Source organism: Hydractinia symbiolongicarpus, chromosome 10 (assembly GCF_029227915.1).
Source record: "Hydractinia symbiolongicarpus strain clone_291-10 chromosome 10, HSymV2.1, whole genome shotgun sequence".
NCBI lineage: Eukaryota > Metazoa > Cnidaria > Hydrozoa > Anthoathecata > Hydractiniidae > Hydractinia > Hydractinia symbiolongicarpus.
The window spans coordinates 22543936-22561726 of NC_079884.1; the positions used below are offsets into that span (position 1 = coordinate 22543936).

Genomic DNA, 17791 nt, shown 5'->3' on the forward strand with positions numbered 1-17791 from the left:
TTTATCTTTTTGAAAAAAGTCAGGAGATTACCCCATAATGTTTGGACAACTACAACTTTACTTATGTAACTGCTATTATCTGGTAAGAAGCAAATAATTAGATGCCCAATATGCATTGATTTACCATAACTCACTTATGTAATATTTCAATTTTTCATGTAGCTTAATTACTACAATAGTGGTTTTCCTTTTCAAAGCTAACTAAATGTTGGGATTTAAATGTTGCAAGGCTTGAATACTTTGTTGATTTTGTTTTAGCTGTGTTCTGTTTTTTGTTGTGAATCTATCCTATCCAGCTTTTTCAATTTGTATCACAAGCTATTTTTTGTTTATTCACATATCGAGCCTTGAACAAATGGTGATCATTCACAGTGGTCAAAAAAACCTTACCCACTATGGTTGTCTTGGCATAACAAAGGTGAGAAAAACTTAAAATATTTTTACTCAACATTTTATTACTATTAAAAATCTTTGGTAGAGTAATTTGGTGTCCGAGGTCACAAGACACGTATTTATACTAATCGAACCTGCATAACGCAAAAACCAGGGTTTTATTGTAGTGCAGAATTCAGAAAAAAACGTCGTGTCTGACTTATTACAGATCATTGGAAACAGCATGTGAAGCTTATGTTGTACTTTCGTCTTTTGTTATGCATTTGATTTGTATTTATTTTTTCAATTTTACAATGCAAAAGGCTGATTTCAGGTTCACTGGAGTGCGAAGGAAGTCAATTGTAGTCAAAAATATATATTTATTTTAAATATTTTTTAGATATTTTACATGATAACACTGAAAGTGTTTCTCGTAATTTAAAATAATTCTCAATTTGTTGTGGATAATGCGATTATACAGTCATCTACGTAAGCATATGGAATAAAAAACTTATAAAATTATCTGAAAGTATGTTAATTCTTAAAAGTATTTTGGGTTCAGTAAAAATTGATTGATGGGAATTTTTAAAAAAAACTCACAATTAATTTTTTTTTATTTTTTTTTAAATTTATTGATTTTAAAAAAGCTCATCTTGATTTTTATTAATATGTTGGTTAACAAAAAAAATGTCTGCTAATGATTTCTGCTAGAAGTGTAATAAACAATCTAATTGAAATTGTTTTTTATTCTCAGTAATTATTTTATGGTTGTATGTTTTTTTGAAGGAAGGCAGTGCTTCCTGTGGTCTTTCCTTTTGTAATCCCTGTTCTTTGTCTCCTTTGGCTCCAGTAAGCATACATGGCTATGCATTAATTAAGGAAAGACTTTTAAAACAACTATCAAAACTAAAATAGTTTGTCTTGTTATGTTTGGTTTGTTTTGTTTCTCACTTCTTATAAGTAATGCTAGAATATCTTACTGTCTAGCATCGTTTCTTCACTTTAATTTAATTTGTTGTTTAAACAAACAGCTCAATCAAATGATTACAAGTTGGTTGATGTCCTATTGTCAAGCAATTAATTAAATTTGAAATTTAATAACTGATGTGTTGATATTATTAAGTTTGGTAGCTATAGACCATAACTAGTTTATAAGTTGTCGCTGTATTAATGAACCTTAAAAATTTAGCTATGCTTCAACATTGTTAAGAGCAACCGTTTTTATGTAAGTGTTACACCCCCCTGTAAGAAATCTGCAAGGTTTTTAATTATCACATGTTTAAAGTGCTTTATGTGACTTTTTCCTGTATTTACAAAGGTAAAATCGCTCTTCTGTAGCACATCTGTTGGAAAATTGTTTTTCCTGTGGTTAAACTTCACTTGCATGGTAATTAAAAAGTTTTTAATTAATTATAATCAAGACCTTCCCCCCTCTCTCAGTATACGCACTATTTCCAGAACTTTTCTATTAATGCTTTTCCTGTCATAACTTGTTTCTACATTTTCTTTCTTACCACTTGTGCTAGATAATAACATACTTTTTTTGGTATTTAATGAGAAGAAGTTTTTAAATTTTATGTAAATAGACTTTCTCAATCATCAGATATAATTGGTCAGGTTTGTTGACATTTTCAAATGACGTCAATATTATGAAGCTGTAATTATGGTTTCTGTTTCTATTCCTCTACTTTATTAATATTTTATAAAAATCTCTTGAGTCAGAAGAAAAATCTCTTTAGTCAGAAGAAGTTGTGTTTTTATCTGTATATATATATATTTATTTTCATCTTTCATCATTTTATGTCTAAGCATTATTAAAGATTTACAGTTTTTGTCTTTTGTTTTATTATGGTTATTATGTTAGTTATGATCTTACCTATGTAGTTATGTAAAAGTGAGCATGGCTGCATCGTTGAGTTTTCTTATTTACATTTGACAAGCCTTCAGATTTTCAGAAAAAAGTTAATAAGTAAGTATTAGTTAGCTAGTAAGTAATTTGAAAAACACAGTTCCTTGTAAAGTTTAAACTTATGTTTCTTAGCCTACAATTACGTTGGCTGAAATAAGAAACAAAACATTATATATGATTAAGTGTTTTGAACTATAGAATTAATATAGGGTTAATCTATTTTGGTCTACATAAAGTGATGGTTAGAAAAGTAAACTAAAAACTAAATTTTGTTCATTAAAACTGAACTGATATTTGTTTTCTGTTTTCTTTTTCGTTTTCTTTTAGTTCTGTGACGAATGTTTAGATATTATTTTATTTTATTTTGTTGCCACATTGTATGTGTGTGTAACCTAAAGTATACAGGTCATATGACTGTAAGACAAAGATGGCATTTGCAAGTAGCGGGTGGCAAACTTCTCTTATGTGCTAACAGCAAGTATTTAAATAATAGGTAGTGTCAAACACATCAGCTTTTTAGCTTTCCAATTCTTTTATGTTGCTGAAACTCTTGCCTTCACAAAACGTTTAATTCTTTAATGTCTGAGATAATAAGTGGTTGATAAGTGTAATTCTTCACCACATTTTGTTTTGCAGACTATTATTTGTACATACATAGAAGCTTGTTAACTGTTTTAATAAACTTAATGAGTCTAAGGTTGTCTAAATTAGTTTTCAGGATTAACAAAAGCGCTGCGTAATGCTAAGTAATTAGGAAACAAGAGTTAATTACTTCCCTTCACGTAAAAAAAAAATTGTCGCTTTTTTTAAAGGAATCATAAAGATACAGATGAAAGTCAGTGTTAGTTAAAAATGGATTTCAATTCTCGCACGCCATATCTTTTATTTGTGGTAGTTTTTTGTGTTGGTTTTGCTGAGGCTGCAAACTCTACAAATTCTACAAATACCTCTCATCAATCACATACATCAAAAGGCGAGGGGATTGTTATTTTTAAGTTCGACATTCACCATGTGGCGACTCCTTTTGTTGTTTGTTGTTGGGTGCTGCTTGCAAGTATATCGAAAATATGTGAGTGCTTTTTGTCTTTCTCTAGATTTGTTTTTTTTTTTCAGTTCATTTTTTAAAATCCAAACTTTGATAGTGTCACATTTTTAGACTTAATACAGCCCAATTTTTTTATTTTCTGTTTTAAGTTAAGGAGAAAATTAAGTTTTACATTAAATTACAGCTCATAAATATTCCATGAGTACATAAAGAGCATCTAATGACTATTATAAAATAAAAATGTGTCAACAAAAAGGTGTAAAACAAACCCATCATGAATTACTACTAGTAAAAGGATGGTACATCAAACATAAGTGCCATCTTGTTATGTAAATAAAGGTATTAACGAACTAAAAAAAGTATATCCTTTATCATATTGGTTACAATATTGCAAGGTTTATGCATCAATATGAAATTAATAAAAACAAAAATATTAATCCTTTTTTTAACTGATTCATCTCACTTAACGTTGCTGAATTTGTTTTATTGCAAAAAAAATTGTAATACACCTTTTTTGTTATTGGCTTCTCAACTCAGCAGTTGATTTGATGTTATTGTGAGTTTCTGGAATGCATCAGTATAAATAGCCTTTTAAAAAAGCCTAAAAGTACAGTTAAGCCAAAGCAATATAAAAAAATTAACTCCACATCCAAAACAGTAAATGTTTTAAAAATTCCTCTAAGAGCGTTACTTATTAACTTTGTATAATTTCAATGAGTGAATATAAGTCCAGTTGTGTTTAAACCCCCACTCATTCCCTTTTCCTCCACCTTGCATAAACCCATTATTTAATTCATTGCTAATGTTTTCCATGTATAAACCCTAAAAATACAGGAAAAATGAAACGTGTCATTCACATGTAAAGAAACATAACAAAGGCAAAAAAATGGGGATGAAGGGTATGGAAAATTTGACAATTAAAGTGACACTGACTTGTTAATTGTAATTTTCTTTTCAGAATGAATGCTATTGTTTCTAAGTTGTATAAGCCCTCCTTTATTGAGCCCTTAAATAAACCTATTGCCCTTATAGAAGCCTACTATAAAAAGCTTATGAACGTGTATGCACCCTGGGCTTGTACTTGAATGTTTACAGTATTTTTTTTATTTTATACGTTCTCTTATTTAGTATTTCATCATTCTGAATGGATATCCTCAACCATACCTGAATCATGGTTTGTTTTTCATTGATTTTTTAAAATACTATTCTATTTTGAAATGCTGCAAGCATTTGCTGTCACATAGTGGATTTATTTTTGCTTGTTTATCCTCAACTATTGGTGATTACTTTATAAGAAATTGGTAAAATGTGTCATATATATCACTTGTCTTTTTAGCATGCTGATTTTGCTTGGACTTCCCATTGGTTTTATCTTAAAGTAATTTATTATGTCTTGTTTATTTATGTCTCTATAATACACATACAATACTGCTTTAGCATTTTTTTTTTTTTAATATTACTATTTATTACCTATATGTATTTTTTATCTATATGCATTTATTAGCTATATTTTGTATTTTATCTATATGATGTATTTGACAAAATTATTATAACTTCAGGTTTCAAAGGTTTTTAAGTGAAACATTTTCACCTTAGTGCTCTCAATGTAACAGATGATGAACAAATCTTTCTTTCATCAGAATTATTCTTCAATTATCTGCTACCTCCGTAAGTATCTGTAATGAATTGATACCCTAATACAAAACAAACGTGATATCAGGTGGACAACAACATCTACATTCTTTAATTATTTATTTTTTTTCAGTATCATATTGGATGCAGGCTACTTTATGCCATCTCAAGTTTTCTATTCAAATATTGGTACCATTCTCTTGTATGCTGTCTTTGTGAGTATATTATTTCCATAGCAGTTTCAATGCAATATTAATTAAAAAAGTTTTAGATGGTGTTAATAAGACTGATTGGTGATTTGATAAAAAAACCATTGTTGTTTTGTTAATAGTTGTTAGGTAGCCTATGGCTTTTTTTAACTTAAAATTTTTTGGTTCTCGTTTAGGGAACTATGTTTAATGCATTTGCCGTTGGTAGGTGTTTTTGTTTTTGTTGTTTGTTGTTTTTGTTGTTGTTGTTGTTGTTATAATGTACTGCTCTTTTGTTGCTATTTTTTGTTGATGTTATTTATCCTCTTTTTTTCTTATCACCTATTTTTTTTCTATTGATAAAAGGTTTTTTTACAAGCTACATATATATCATGTTGCAGTTTACCATCTAATTCATCATGTCATGCATTTATTTCCTAAAGCCTTCGGCATATTTTTCCTGTAAAATTGACCAGAAAAGGTTTATAACAAAGTTCAGCCAACACTGTATACTGACTTTTCTCTACACATTTGTAGGTGTTTCGTTATGGGCGACTGCTGATGTAAGTCAAATAGATTTGCCAATCCTAAATGCACTGCTGTTTGGATCTCTCATATCTGCAGTTGATCCAGTTGCTGTAAGTATTGATTGAAAGTAACAAAGATGAACTAAATGTTGTGATGCTTAGTATGTGTGAACCAGATCAGTTTCTTATTAAACTCTTCATTGAGCTCAGAATTTACCACTGGTTCTTATATTCTATATCAGGATCTTCTTTTAAATAACATATATTGTTGGGGAAAGAAGTCATAAAAAACCTAATTTTTATCTCAGGTTTTGGCTGTGTTTGAAGAAGTTCATGTTCATGAAGTACTTTACATGTTAGTGTTTGGTGAATCAGTTTTGAATGGTGAGGTTTGTTTTCTTCCATTATGAGTAGCGTTGCTAATGAAAATATATAAATGAAATAGTTATAGTGTGCTTTAAAGTTTAATGTCATCATATATTAAGTAACTGTGTGGGAGAATGAGACATATCCACATGTGTATCCTGTGTGGCTATGACCTATGAATATTACTAATAATTCTAATCTTTATTGATGAATACTGTCTACTTCCTCGTATGAAGCAAGCATGCGTTATCATGATGAAAATAGCACACATAATTAATTTTAAATCTGCTACATTGCTTTTAATGAGAAAAGCATAAATGAATCCTTCAAATATTTATAGCTGTGTATATACAATTGTCTATTATGTGTGACAAAGTTTTGAGAGTTACTTAAAAGAACATCATCCGTTAATAAATGATAACTAAACTGTGCACCTCTTAAAAAAGGTTAAAAATTAGGTCTACACCATTCACGGATATTACCATGATTACCACTTTCACTTTTAATGGCAAATTTTAATCAGTAATCTAAGAGGCTTTAAAGTTGGTTATTTTACCTATGCCATAATCGCGTGTTTGTATGTCTAAGATTTTGAAGTAGTGTATCTGTTATTAAAAATTTGCTACTTCTAATTGCGTTGTACCAAACTGTGTCAAAAAATGGTACTAATTAACACACAATACAGGGTGTAGTGTAATAATTTTAAAGTTATGACATTGTGATAAGGAAAATGATAACAAGACTGTAATAATGTTTATATCACTACCTTAAAATATTAATTTTGTGGTTTACAAAAGTTTGCTTGGAAAATCTACAAAACAGTGATGAAAACATTAATTCTTTAGGAAAATGCTTTAATTTAGTGGTTTTTGCTGGTTTTCAATTTTTAAAAACTACATTGTCGTTTTTATATAAAAGAAATTCTTGAAATTTGTGAAGAGTGTTAGGTTACATAGATAGGATAATTCAAAAAACTTAGGATAGGCCAAGTTTTGTCACACTTCTGATAATAAGATGCCCAAGAATTTCATGCGTCACAACATTGACTTGTTATGTCTCACCTGAAAGAATAGTATTACATCCTGGCTTGTAACTATGTTCCAAATTTGCACCTGCTGTGTCATAGAAAACGCAATTAACAGAATTTTCATGGAATCCTGAAGCAAGTTCCTTATTGCAAAATAGAAAAAACAATGTGTATGGGACTGTAATATGGTGCATAAGAGATTTTTATATCTTTTCTGCAATGTCAGAACACACTAAACTTACAAAACTCATCCACACTGCTTAAGCTGGCAAATTTTGTTTTATGTTTTTTTATTTAATTTGACTATTGAAGTGGTTCTAAGTTTCGTTTTCAATTTCAGATGCTGCTTCTGTGGTACTTTACAGGACATTTGAAAGTTTGGTTGAAAGCACTGTAGATGCTAAACAGGTATGTAACATAATTTTATGCAAAAGACAATGATAAATCCAATTATAGTGATTTTTTTGTGAGTAGTCAATTTTTTTCTGCAATTTAAACTAATGTTATCATTCTTGTGCTCCTGTATATCTCTAGTGTTTAATTTGTGTACTTAATTTAATTTAATCCACAGGTTGGTTTGGCTATTGCATCATTTTTTGTTGTATCGATTGGTGGTACAATGATCGGTATTGTGTTTGCACTAACAACAAGCTTTATAACAAAGTTTACAGAGCATGTTCGAGGTATGCATGTATATTTTAAATAATGTAGAAAAGGTACACTTAAGATATGATAGCAGGAGTTTGTTATTTCGATTCTATTTGTTGTTTAATAATGTGCAGTCCCTATGAGTTTGTTTCTTTAATAGTTTTAACATTTTCCATCTTTAAACAACTTACATGTGTTAAGCTAATTATTTTTGGCAGGACAGTCGCAATGTCAATAGTGCATAATAATGTACAAAAATCAGAATAACTTGCCTCTTTCCGAGCTATGTTACGTGGCATCATTTTGCATTATTGCACAGATTTTACGTTCCAGTGTCAACAGAATAAACACTGTGTCAATGTATACACCTTTACTTCTTAATCAACTAAATAACAGTTTTTTTATTTTTTATAGTGGTAAATATTACTAGTACTTATTGGAAGACTCATTGTAACACAAATTCCATTTTTAGTGATTGAACCTGCATTAGTATTTCTGATGGCATACATGTCATATTTGTCAGCTGAAATATTTCACTTCTCAGGAATCATGAGGTGAGTAGCACACTTTGAAAACAAAACAATTTCTGTTTGCTGGTAGAATGCTTAAGTGTGGAGTATAAGAAAAGCTTTTGAATTTCAACATAATATTCAACGGAATTGTTCCCACAAAGGATTTGCCTATACCATATTTACTTACAGAAATTCCCATTATGTTTTAAGAAAGTGTCATATCCTAGCCTTATTGAAAACAGTATGCAATTATTTCTAATTTTGTTAATTGTAAATCTCTTCTAAAGAACTTACTTTTGCTATTCTCAGTGCATAATCAATTATCGCAGAATCTAAAGAATAACCAGCCATTTATCTTAAGCAAGGATCTTCAATTACTAAGTTTTCTGCAATACAATCACCAGATTTAAAAATGTTATTTAATGCACTGTTTACTGGTATCTATTTCTTCTTTCATAGTATCTTGTTTTGTGGTATCGTAATGAAACCCTATGTCGAGTCAAATGTTTCAAGAAAATCACATACGACGATAAAGTATTTTTTAAAATTGTTAAGGTATGTATACACTATAATTCAAAACTATTTTAATTTCTTTTTATTATGCTCAATTTTACATTAAATAAATGTTGTAACCTTCACTTTGAAGTAAATGGCGACTGGTGGCCTCCGGGTAGAGCGTTCGCCTTCTGTGCGGAAGGTCTTGGATTCAAATCATGCCATAGTCATGCCAGAGACTATAAAAGTCTTAATCGATCCTTTCTCCTTAAGGTTCAGTATGAAAATAGGATTGATATCTTAGGAGGTTGTCTAATTGAGCAGCTGTTGTGCTTGCATACCTTTTGTAGCTCAATTGGAAGCAATAAATGCAGGGCCCTAATTAATAACAGTGCTATTAGGAACTGAATAATCTATTCTGGGTAAATAATAGTAATAATAATAATGATTTTGTTTTTCTTCTTTTAGTTCAGCTTGTGAATCACTTATTTTCATGTTTCTTGGCGTGTCTTTGGTGCACAGTAAACACAACTTTAATTTCAGCTTTGTGTGTCTTACATTGCTTTTTACTACTATCTACAGAGCTATAGGTGAGTCTTCGTCACAATGGCAACTTTTGTTTCGACAGCATGCTCATACGGTACTTACTAGATTTGGCGTCCCTATAATAATAGTTGTATTCTTTTTAAAATGGTAGCCAAATTGCTACTTTCTGTTAAGGAAGCGGGAAATAACAATGTCTATGATAAAACAGGCAAAAATCGGAGGACCGGAATATGTACCACAGGCAAAAATCTGAGAACCGGATTATGTACAACAGGCAAAAATTAGAAGGCTGGATTTTGTACAACGAAAAAAATCTGAGGACCAGGTTATGTATGACAAAAATCTAAGGACTTTATTATGTTAGACACGCCACTTCTCATGATTTTTTTGTGGACTAACGACTAGTCACTTGTATTAATACTTGTTTGTACCGCACCTTCATTTACCCACCCTGCTGAGTAATTTCTTTACTTTGTGCTAACTGGTGAACAAGCATTGAACTAAATACCAATGCAGAAAATTTGTATGATGGGTGAACTCCTGTAGATTTTTTCATGGCCTTACGACTAGTCCCTATACCAATAGCTATATCCTGTTCAAGATGGTAGCTGGTATCGCTACTTTGTGCTAAGGATGCATGGGATGTATGAGACAGGGGGAATCTGGTGTCCGGAATATGTATAATAGCATAATCCTTCATTACTCAAAAACATATAGTATTAATAGTAGAATAATAGGATTATGAATTGGTTGTTATGAAAAAATATAGGCACACAAAACACTTATTTAAATTAGAATCACTTTTAGCCACAACTTGTTTTTCCTTTTACTTGCATATTTATTTTTGGGTTGAAATCTAGGATTTAAGATTTTAGGGAAATTCTTACGTTGTAAAAGAATTTATTTTAATTTTCCTGTATTACATAGTAAATATTGAAAGTATAGTGGAAAAATACATACATAACCAAACCTTAAAACATTTATTTTTTAGGTGTTGTGTTTTTAACTGGTGTTGCAAATCGATTTGGTCGTCTTACAAAAGTAAAGAGAGTTGAACAATTTATCATGGTAAGAATTTATATTTTTTACTCTGGTTTTTTTTGGTTTAATGAAAAACCACAGAATTTTGGAATCCAGTCTTTTTGCTAAAGATGCAAAAGTTAACAAAAATCCAAAGATACAATATACGTGTTGAAAAGTTCAGAGGAATTCCATTTCTTGAACAAATCTCCTTCCTTATACAAATTCCTTAAACCTGTTTAAGCGACTGTTCATCTATCTCTTTTTACTTATGTTTTCAGCTTTATTCCCAACAAAATATATAATCAATTCTGAATTTAGAGTTATGGTGGACTACGTGGAGCTGTTGCATTTTGTTTGGCTATCTTAATCAAATCTTCTGGTGTCAGTGACTTTCGTAATATCGTTGTTACAACAACTATAAGTGTGGTTATATTCACAGTGTTCATACAGGTATAACTTTTTCTCACTGAAAAGCAGTAATTATTGTACTGTAGTAGCTATTATTTTCAGCTATACTTAATAAGATGCAATAACTTGCATTGCTATATAACAGTTGATTCTAACTACAAAAAATAACATATGAATACAAATACTCATTTAACTATAAAAAAAATAGTTTGCATCAAAATATACTTTAGGTTTAGAAAAAAAGGCGACTCTCAAGATCAAAATACTTGTTTTATAACTAAATCAATGTTTTAGGGAACCACAATCAAAAAGTTAGTTGAAGTTTTGGGTGTTAGAAGATCACAGAAGCGAGAGAAATCCATGGCAGAAACCTTAAATGACAGGGTGAGTATACTAAAAACATTACATAATATTTTAGAACTAGTCTTTAGCTTGTGTAAACACCTTGGCAAGCATCAAAAAAATATCCAACTTATAAGGTCCCGTATGGCAGGCAAGCAATTGGTATTATTAATATAGAGAAGCAGATCTTTTTATCGTGCTGAGTTTTATGCCTGATTGGAATATATTTGATTTTGACCTAAAATAGTGTACTTTTTTTGTTTTAAGTTATCAATTATAAAATCGTCATAAAGGATTTTGTAACAGGCCTAACTTTCTTGATGTATTCATAGGTTCTCTTAATTTCGTAGCTGCTTTAAAAAGTAACTTGAAAAGTTTTTCTTTTGACTTATTGAATCAAGACTCGAAATTCAGCCCAATATTTTGCAAAAACAAAGACAACTAAGGGGTTAATTACATGGGAAGTTTCGCCCCACACTTAAATTTATATCAATTAAGTAATGTATTAGCAGTCATAGCGCGGTAATTTCGACGCTGGAAACTTTAAAAAATGGCAGCTTTTTAATATAAACAAAGGTATTTAGTAAGTTATTATTGAACCAATTTATGGGTTTATTTTGTCTTTAACCACAAATTATATGGGTTGATAAGTATTTATCTAATTCATCAAGGCAAAATGAACTCATTAATGATGCTGCAAAAACTGTTAAGGGAGAAAAGCATATTTGAGAGTTGAGAAAAACAAATATTACACATTTTGCAAAGTAAGCATATCTCCAGGCTGATCAAAATTTACAATTACATGGAGTTTGGCCCCGGCTGAAAATTCCAGCTCTGTTCACATTTTGACAGGCATTCCCTAAGGAAACCGAAGTAACTTTTTAGCCTGGTCACTTGGAATGAATAATCTTATGTAATATATTCAAATACGTTTAATTTTTTATTGTTTTGCAATTTTGAGAGTAATTGAAGTGTCTTAAAACTTTATGTCATTTAATTCTCTTTCCAGATGCTTGGTTACATGGTGGCAGGTGTTGAAGATATCATAGGTGTACACAGGAATGGCTATTTTATGGTATGTAGTAAAGTATATTATTTGGCTAGAAGAACTGCTTTAAAGCACAAGTTTTCAATTAAAATTTTTTAAAATTAATATTAATTAGTAGCTTGTTTTGCTATCTCCTTTTTTCTCGGTTTTAGAATTTACTTGCATTTTTAAATCGCAAATATTTACGACAATGGTTAGAGCGTGATCCTGATTTGTTTTTGGATGAAGATTTGGTGTATGCAGAAAGAAGGATGGCGTTTAAGTATGTAAAAAATTGTTTTTTTTGTCTGAATATTATATAGTATCTTGATGTTTTTTGATCAAAGTGTCCCTTTATGTCAATTTAAATGGTTTTAGCAATTGTCTCTAGACATATTGCTTTATAAAGTTTACCACTTTTAACTTTAATTATTCCCTTAATCATATAAGAAAAACAGTAACATACTAATCGGTTTTATAAGCCATTTTTTAAATTGATGACATAAAAACATAACCAAGTGAAAACGAAATTTCCGTAGTATACAAAAATATAATTGTGGTTCATCTACCATCTTATTCGAATTTATTTGAACTTGCAAAGTGTAAAATCAAACGATTTTAATTTGAGTGTCAAAAGTTTTAAGTGTAAAAATTAAATATCCTTTTTTTTCTACTTTGATAGCTTTTGAATATTAACCTAAAGAAAATAGCTTTGACTTTTTCGTTTACATAAGATAAATTATTTTTCAGATGAGATGCAGTCAGGTGATGTTGTGCTGTAAAATAAAATACCCTCAGTGTACAGACCCCGCAAGCTCAGATTGTACTTTTGACGTCAGCCTTATTTCACAGTACAACATCAGAACTGATTGGTATCCTTTAACTTCCAACTTCTACAAGAGTAATTTGAGAAAGACATTCTAGTTAATTTGACATCATTTCACGTGATGGACAATATGTCCTGCACAGAACGCTGTCATTGTAGTTTTATTGTGGGGCAGCTTGATACAAAACATCCTCGTAAACGTCAATTTACTCATTGTTTAAACAATGATGGGTTGGGATATTTATTTATTTATTTCAGGTTTGAAGTGAACTTGCAGAATGCTGTAATAGGCCTTCTAATGGCAGTCTTTTTGAAGCGTCATAAATCATAATAACATGAATAAAATTGCAAATAAATTTTATCTTTTTTATAGACATGCTTTATGTTATGCTACCAACCCTTCAATGATACTGGCAAGGTAATCTTAATTAAATTGGATAAATTTATGTTCTTTTGTTTATGTAACATTTAGCCTCATACTACCGCCGCCCTAAAAAATATTTTTAAAGGGTTCCAATTTAAATACATTTTGATATTAAAAGGTGTCTTTGTCTTTATGACTTTATGACCAGGAATTTTTACTCTGTAATAAATAAAAAAGCTAGTTGTTTATACTTTTTTAAAAGAACACCCCTTTTAGGATTAAAATTATGTGTTAGTGTATGTTCTGATTTTCTGTTCATAATATTTCTTTCCCACTCTTTATTGTGGCAACTTATAGTGGCTAAATGTTGTTTTTATCAATGGATTGATTGTTCTGTATTTTTTTACATTTATTTTATTTATAAATAACATCTATACAGGACGTATATATTTCAACAAACCTAATTTCTGCTACCAATATGTGTCCTGTCCATGTAATATCTACAACCCTAGACAAAAATATTGACACAAAGTTTTGTCGGCATTTCTAAATTGTGGACAATTTACATCCTCTGAATATATCCTCTGAACATTGGCAAGTTTAAAAGCCTGAATCTAATATATAAATAACATATGCAACTGCTTTTGGTGACGAATTTCAAAATTGCTGTCCTGTATTCACATATTTTGACTAGGAACTGCTTTGATTGATTGTAGAATAGTAACACTTAAAAACATATACATTGGTAAAATTGTAAGATAATCCAAGTAAACTAAAAATTAGGTCAAAATGTTCAATGTTTTATTTTAGAGAAAATGACGAAGCTGAACTCAACGACTTAAAGAAAAATCCTTCTATAGCTATGCAGTTAGCATTGAAGTAAGTTTAAATAGAATCTTTTAAATCTGTCTAAATATTTCCTGTAATCCAATATTAAATTGCATTTTTAACATCAGTTCTTCCGAATACACACCTTAAACTGTTTTCAATTATTAACTGTTGTCATGATCTAGTGTTTCAAAGTTTTTTAGAATACTATTTTCAATTATTAAATGTTGTCTAGTGATGATCTAGTGTTTCAAAGTTTTTTAGAATACTATTTTCAATTATTAAATGTTGTCTAGTGATGATCTAGTGTTTCAAAGTTTTTTAGAATGCTATTTTTAATTATTAAATGTTGTGTAGTGATGATCACGTGTTTCAAAGTTTTTTAGAGTGTTATTTTCAATTATTAAATGTTGTGTAGTGTTGATCTAGTGTTTCAAGCTTTTTTGGGGAGTTATTTTCAATTATTAAATGTTGTCTAGTGATGATCTAGTGTTTCAAAGTTTTTAGAATGCTATTTTCAATTATTAAATGTTGTGTAGTGATGATCTAGTGTTTCAAAGTTTTTAGAATGCTATTTTCAATTATTAAATGTTGTGTAGTGATGATCTAGTGTTTCAAAGTTTTTTAGAGTGTTATTTTCAATTATTAAATGTTGTGTAGTGATGATCTAGTGTTTCAAAGTTTTTTAGAATGCTATTTTTAATTAATAAGTGCTCTCTAGTGATGATCTAGTGTTTCAAAGTTTTTCAGAATGCTATTTTCAATTAACTTGTGTAGTTCTTTTTTTTTACTTTATAACTCGGTTTTACATTTTTACTGATGTATACATTAAAAGAGGAACATGCATAGGATTAAAACTTGACCCCCACTCATATAAATGTTAATCTTGAAATGTTCATAACACATTAGTATTAAACAAAAACGAGTGTTCGTTTTACCAATTCTTATTGCTAAAGTGGGCAGCAACCCACTGAAAATAACTTTAGTAATTAATAATGAGAATTTTTTTTTCGAATTGTAAAAGGGTTACTACCACCTTATATAGTTAACCTTAGTTCGTATTATAGTAATGAGATTAGTAATTTTCTAAAAAACAATAAAATTATTAGCAGAACAGTTGTTACTCTGTTGGTTACACATTAAGTGAAGAAACAACACTGGAATTTATTGGAACTATTTTAGTGCATCAGGAACAATTTTCACCAGTTCCTGTAATTCGTTAATAACCTGCAACTTTCACTACTTTTAGGGCGCAAGAGGCAAAGGGACCAGAATGTGGAATAATTGATATTAATATATTAAAAGGTTGGTTATAGTTTTGTAGAACACTTGAAATGGTTTTTTTATAATTTGATATCAATTTTTATGTAATATTTTCAATTTTAAACGTATTTTTAGCTGATGGAGAGAACATACTAGAAGAAAACTCTGAAGCTTTCAATCAAAGAAGTATCACTGGTCTAATTCCAAAAGCAAGGAAATTGGTAATCATCTTATCTGCTCAGCAATTTAATATAATTCTAGCTACAGTTATTTTGTGTTGTGAAGGAATTTTTTGTTTGAAACATGAATACCAACATTTACCAATTACTTGGAAAATTCTGGAAATCCCAACTAGAAAACTAGAAAATTTGTGATCATAACCTTTGTGAACAGCGCTGTTGTCACGAATTATTTTCAAATGCATGAAGTACATAAAAAAAGAATAAAAATTACAATTTCGTTAAGTGATTAGGTATTTCTCATTCACATAATATGTTATATGAAAAGCAAAAGGTTCCAAAATCCGAACAACAAAATTTTATCAATCTTTTTTTACTGTTGCTTTAACCATATTTTTGATTACTTCCATGTTAGCGAACTTGTACTGTCTTCATACCCGATTTATATCACAAACATTCATCAATCCTTGTAAAGGAAATGGAACACTAAGGAACACTTATACTACCATTACGCTCTGACAAGTAACGATATAATTCTACTCTGTGTGTCGTTAGCTTTAGTAACAGACTTGTATATTTTGTTTAGTCAAAGCGAACATATTCAAAACGAAAGTATACTTTGGATTCATTGGACGAGAAAGAAGCAGTAGAAGACCGTTACCTCAAATTGTATGAAATTTTATATCTATATTTTTTTATTGAATTCAATTTTATTTTAACGCTAAACGTTGATTTCAGTAATGTTGGAAGTGAAACATAATATTTCGTCTGTAACGAACCAGTACAGATTTCCACTCAAAGAACTTTTTTTTTTTTACACAGTGTGAACCGCATATGTTAATTTTTTATCAGTTTGTTTTCTTGATCTTGAGATCTTGTCAATTTTGGCATGAAATTTATTTGATCGAACAGCTTGGAAAATTAAATTTCTTTAAAATGAATACAAATATAAGTTAGTACTCTTACCGTTAAAAAAAGATCTTTTAAACGTATTAAAATATGATTGGCGAAAATTAATCTAATTTATATTTTTGTCAGGAAACGTGAGGAGATAACACGTCGCCAAGCAACATCACATTCCAACAAACATCACCATCATCGTCGTCATCACCACCGTCATAAACACGCAAAGAAAAGCAGTCAAAAACCTGACATGGACACACTTCCTGAAATGACGGAAATGGAAAATCCAATAGTTGACGTAAAAGCGAAATATGAGATTAATGGTAGCGATAGCAACAGCGATGACGAAGATGGCGGAATACATTTTAATGTGTCGCACAAAGCTGAAAATAAGAGCTTTGAGGACGAATATGGACCAAGTTTACCTGCCTCTTGTGATGCACCTATTTCTTCAACGCAATATGCAAACATACCAATATTAGACAATGCGCCAAAAAAATTATCAGGTCGTGATCAGGAGGGTTTACAAGAAGCTAAACGGTGGAGATCTTTTTCACTGGATTCAGCTGAAGATGTGCCAGCAAGTGACGATGTACGGGTAGATATATCAGAACCTTAAGTTAATTTCGCAAGTTTTTTTATGCAACGTGCTTAATAATAATTTTCTCTTGAATATTGTGGAAAAATTGTTTACTGTGATGAATTCTAAGTGATTTATTTATATGTATATTATTAGATGTTATTTTTTTATAGTTATCTTTATTAGTTATTTTCTATCACTATTTTTGGCATAAAGTCAATTAGGGTAAAATTTGTATTTTTTTTTTGTTGTTCTGTTTTAATTTTTCTAGAGAAGTTGTTTTTAGACCAAATTCTAGCAATTGTCTCGTCTATAGATTAGAAGTTTCTTCAATAGCAATAAAGGTTCATATCACCTCAAGTTCTTCCGACTTACAATTCTTTCATATATAATTTTTTATATGTTAAAAATATTTTGATATGATTTATTTAAATTATTAAAATTAATTTTGAGTTGACATAATATTAAGTTAGAGTTTGCAGCTATGGTTTTTTTCCTATATCAGCTACAGAGACCCCCTAGAATTTTCATCGAAGCGAATCTAAAGATCTAAACTGGATAGATGATTAAGAAAAATTAAAAAAAATATTTTAATTTCGTTATCATAGTTTTTATTTTGAATTATTTTGTTTTTATTAGCATTTTCTTGTATGTAATTATATAAAAATGATTGTATTTAATATTTGAGAAGTATAATAATTGTCTTCATTCATAAAAATAATTCGTTTATCTTGAAAATGATACAAAAATTAATTTTATCAAAAGAGAAATTTGGCCACTG

General features: G+C 29.8%; 1 protein-coding gene across 2 annotated transcripts; it reads left to right on the forward strand.

The window, feature by feature from the left end:
• The first annotated feature begins 68 nt into the window (after positions 1-68).
• On the forward strand, positions 69-17790 carry LOC130662600 (Na(+)/H(+) exchanger beta-like). Of its 2 annotated transcripts, XM_057461494.1 has the most exons (25): positions 69-418; positions 3094-3350; positions 4455-4500; positions 4663-4704; positions 4923-4994; positions 5092-5173; positions 5344-5371; positions 5684-5784; positions 5982-6057; positions 7407-7474; positions 7638-7749; positions 8187-8268; positions 8686-8781; positions 9190-9311; positions 10259-10335; positions 10609-10740; positions 10993-11082; positions 12050-12115; positions 12241-12350; positions 13267-13311; positions 14068-14136; positions 15335-15390; positions 15484-15569; positions 16114-16196; positions 16566-17790. In XM_057461494.1, the coding sequence occupies exons 2-25, from the start codon at positions 3134-3136 to the stop codon at positions 17047-17049; spliced, it is 2442 nt and encodes an 813-aa protein (XP_057317477.1). In that variant the 5' UTR covers positions 69-418; positions 3094-3133; the 3' UTR covers positions 17050-17790. The 2 variants fall into 2 exon arrangements, with proteins under 2 accessions (XP_057317477.1, XP_057317478.1); XM_057461495.1 differs by lacking the exon at positions 69-418 and having other exon boundaries at positions 478-3350.
• The last annotated feature ends 1 nt before the right edge of the window (position 17791 follows it).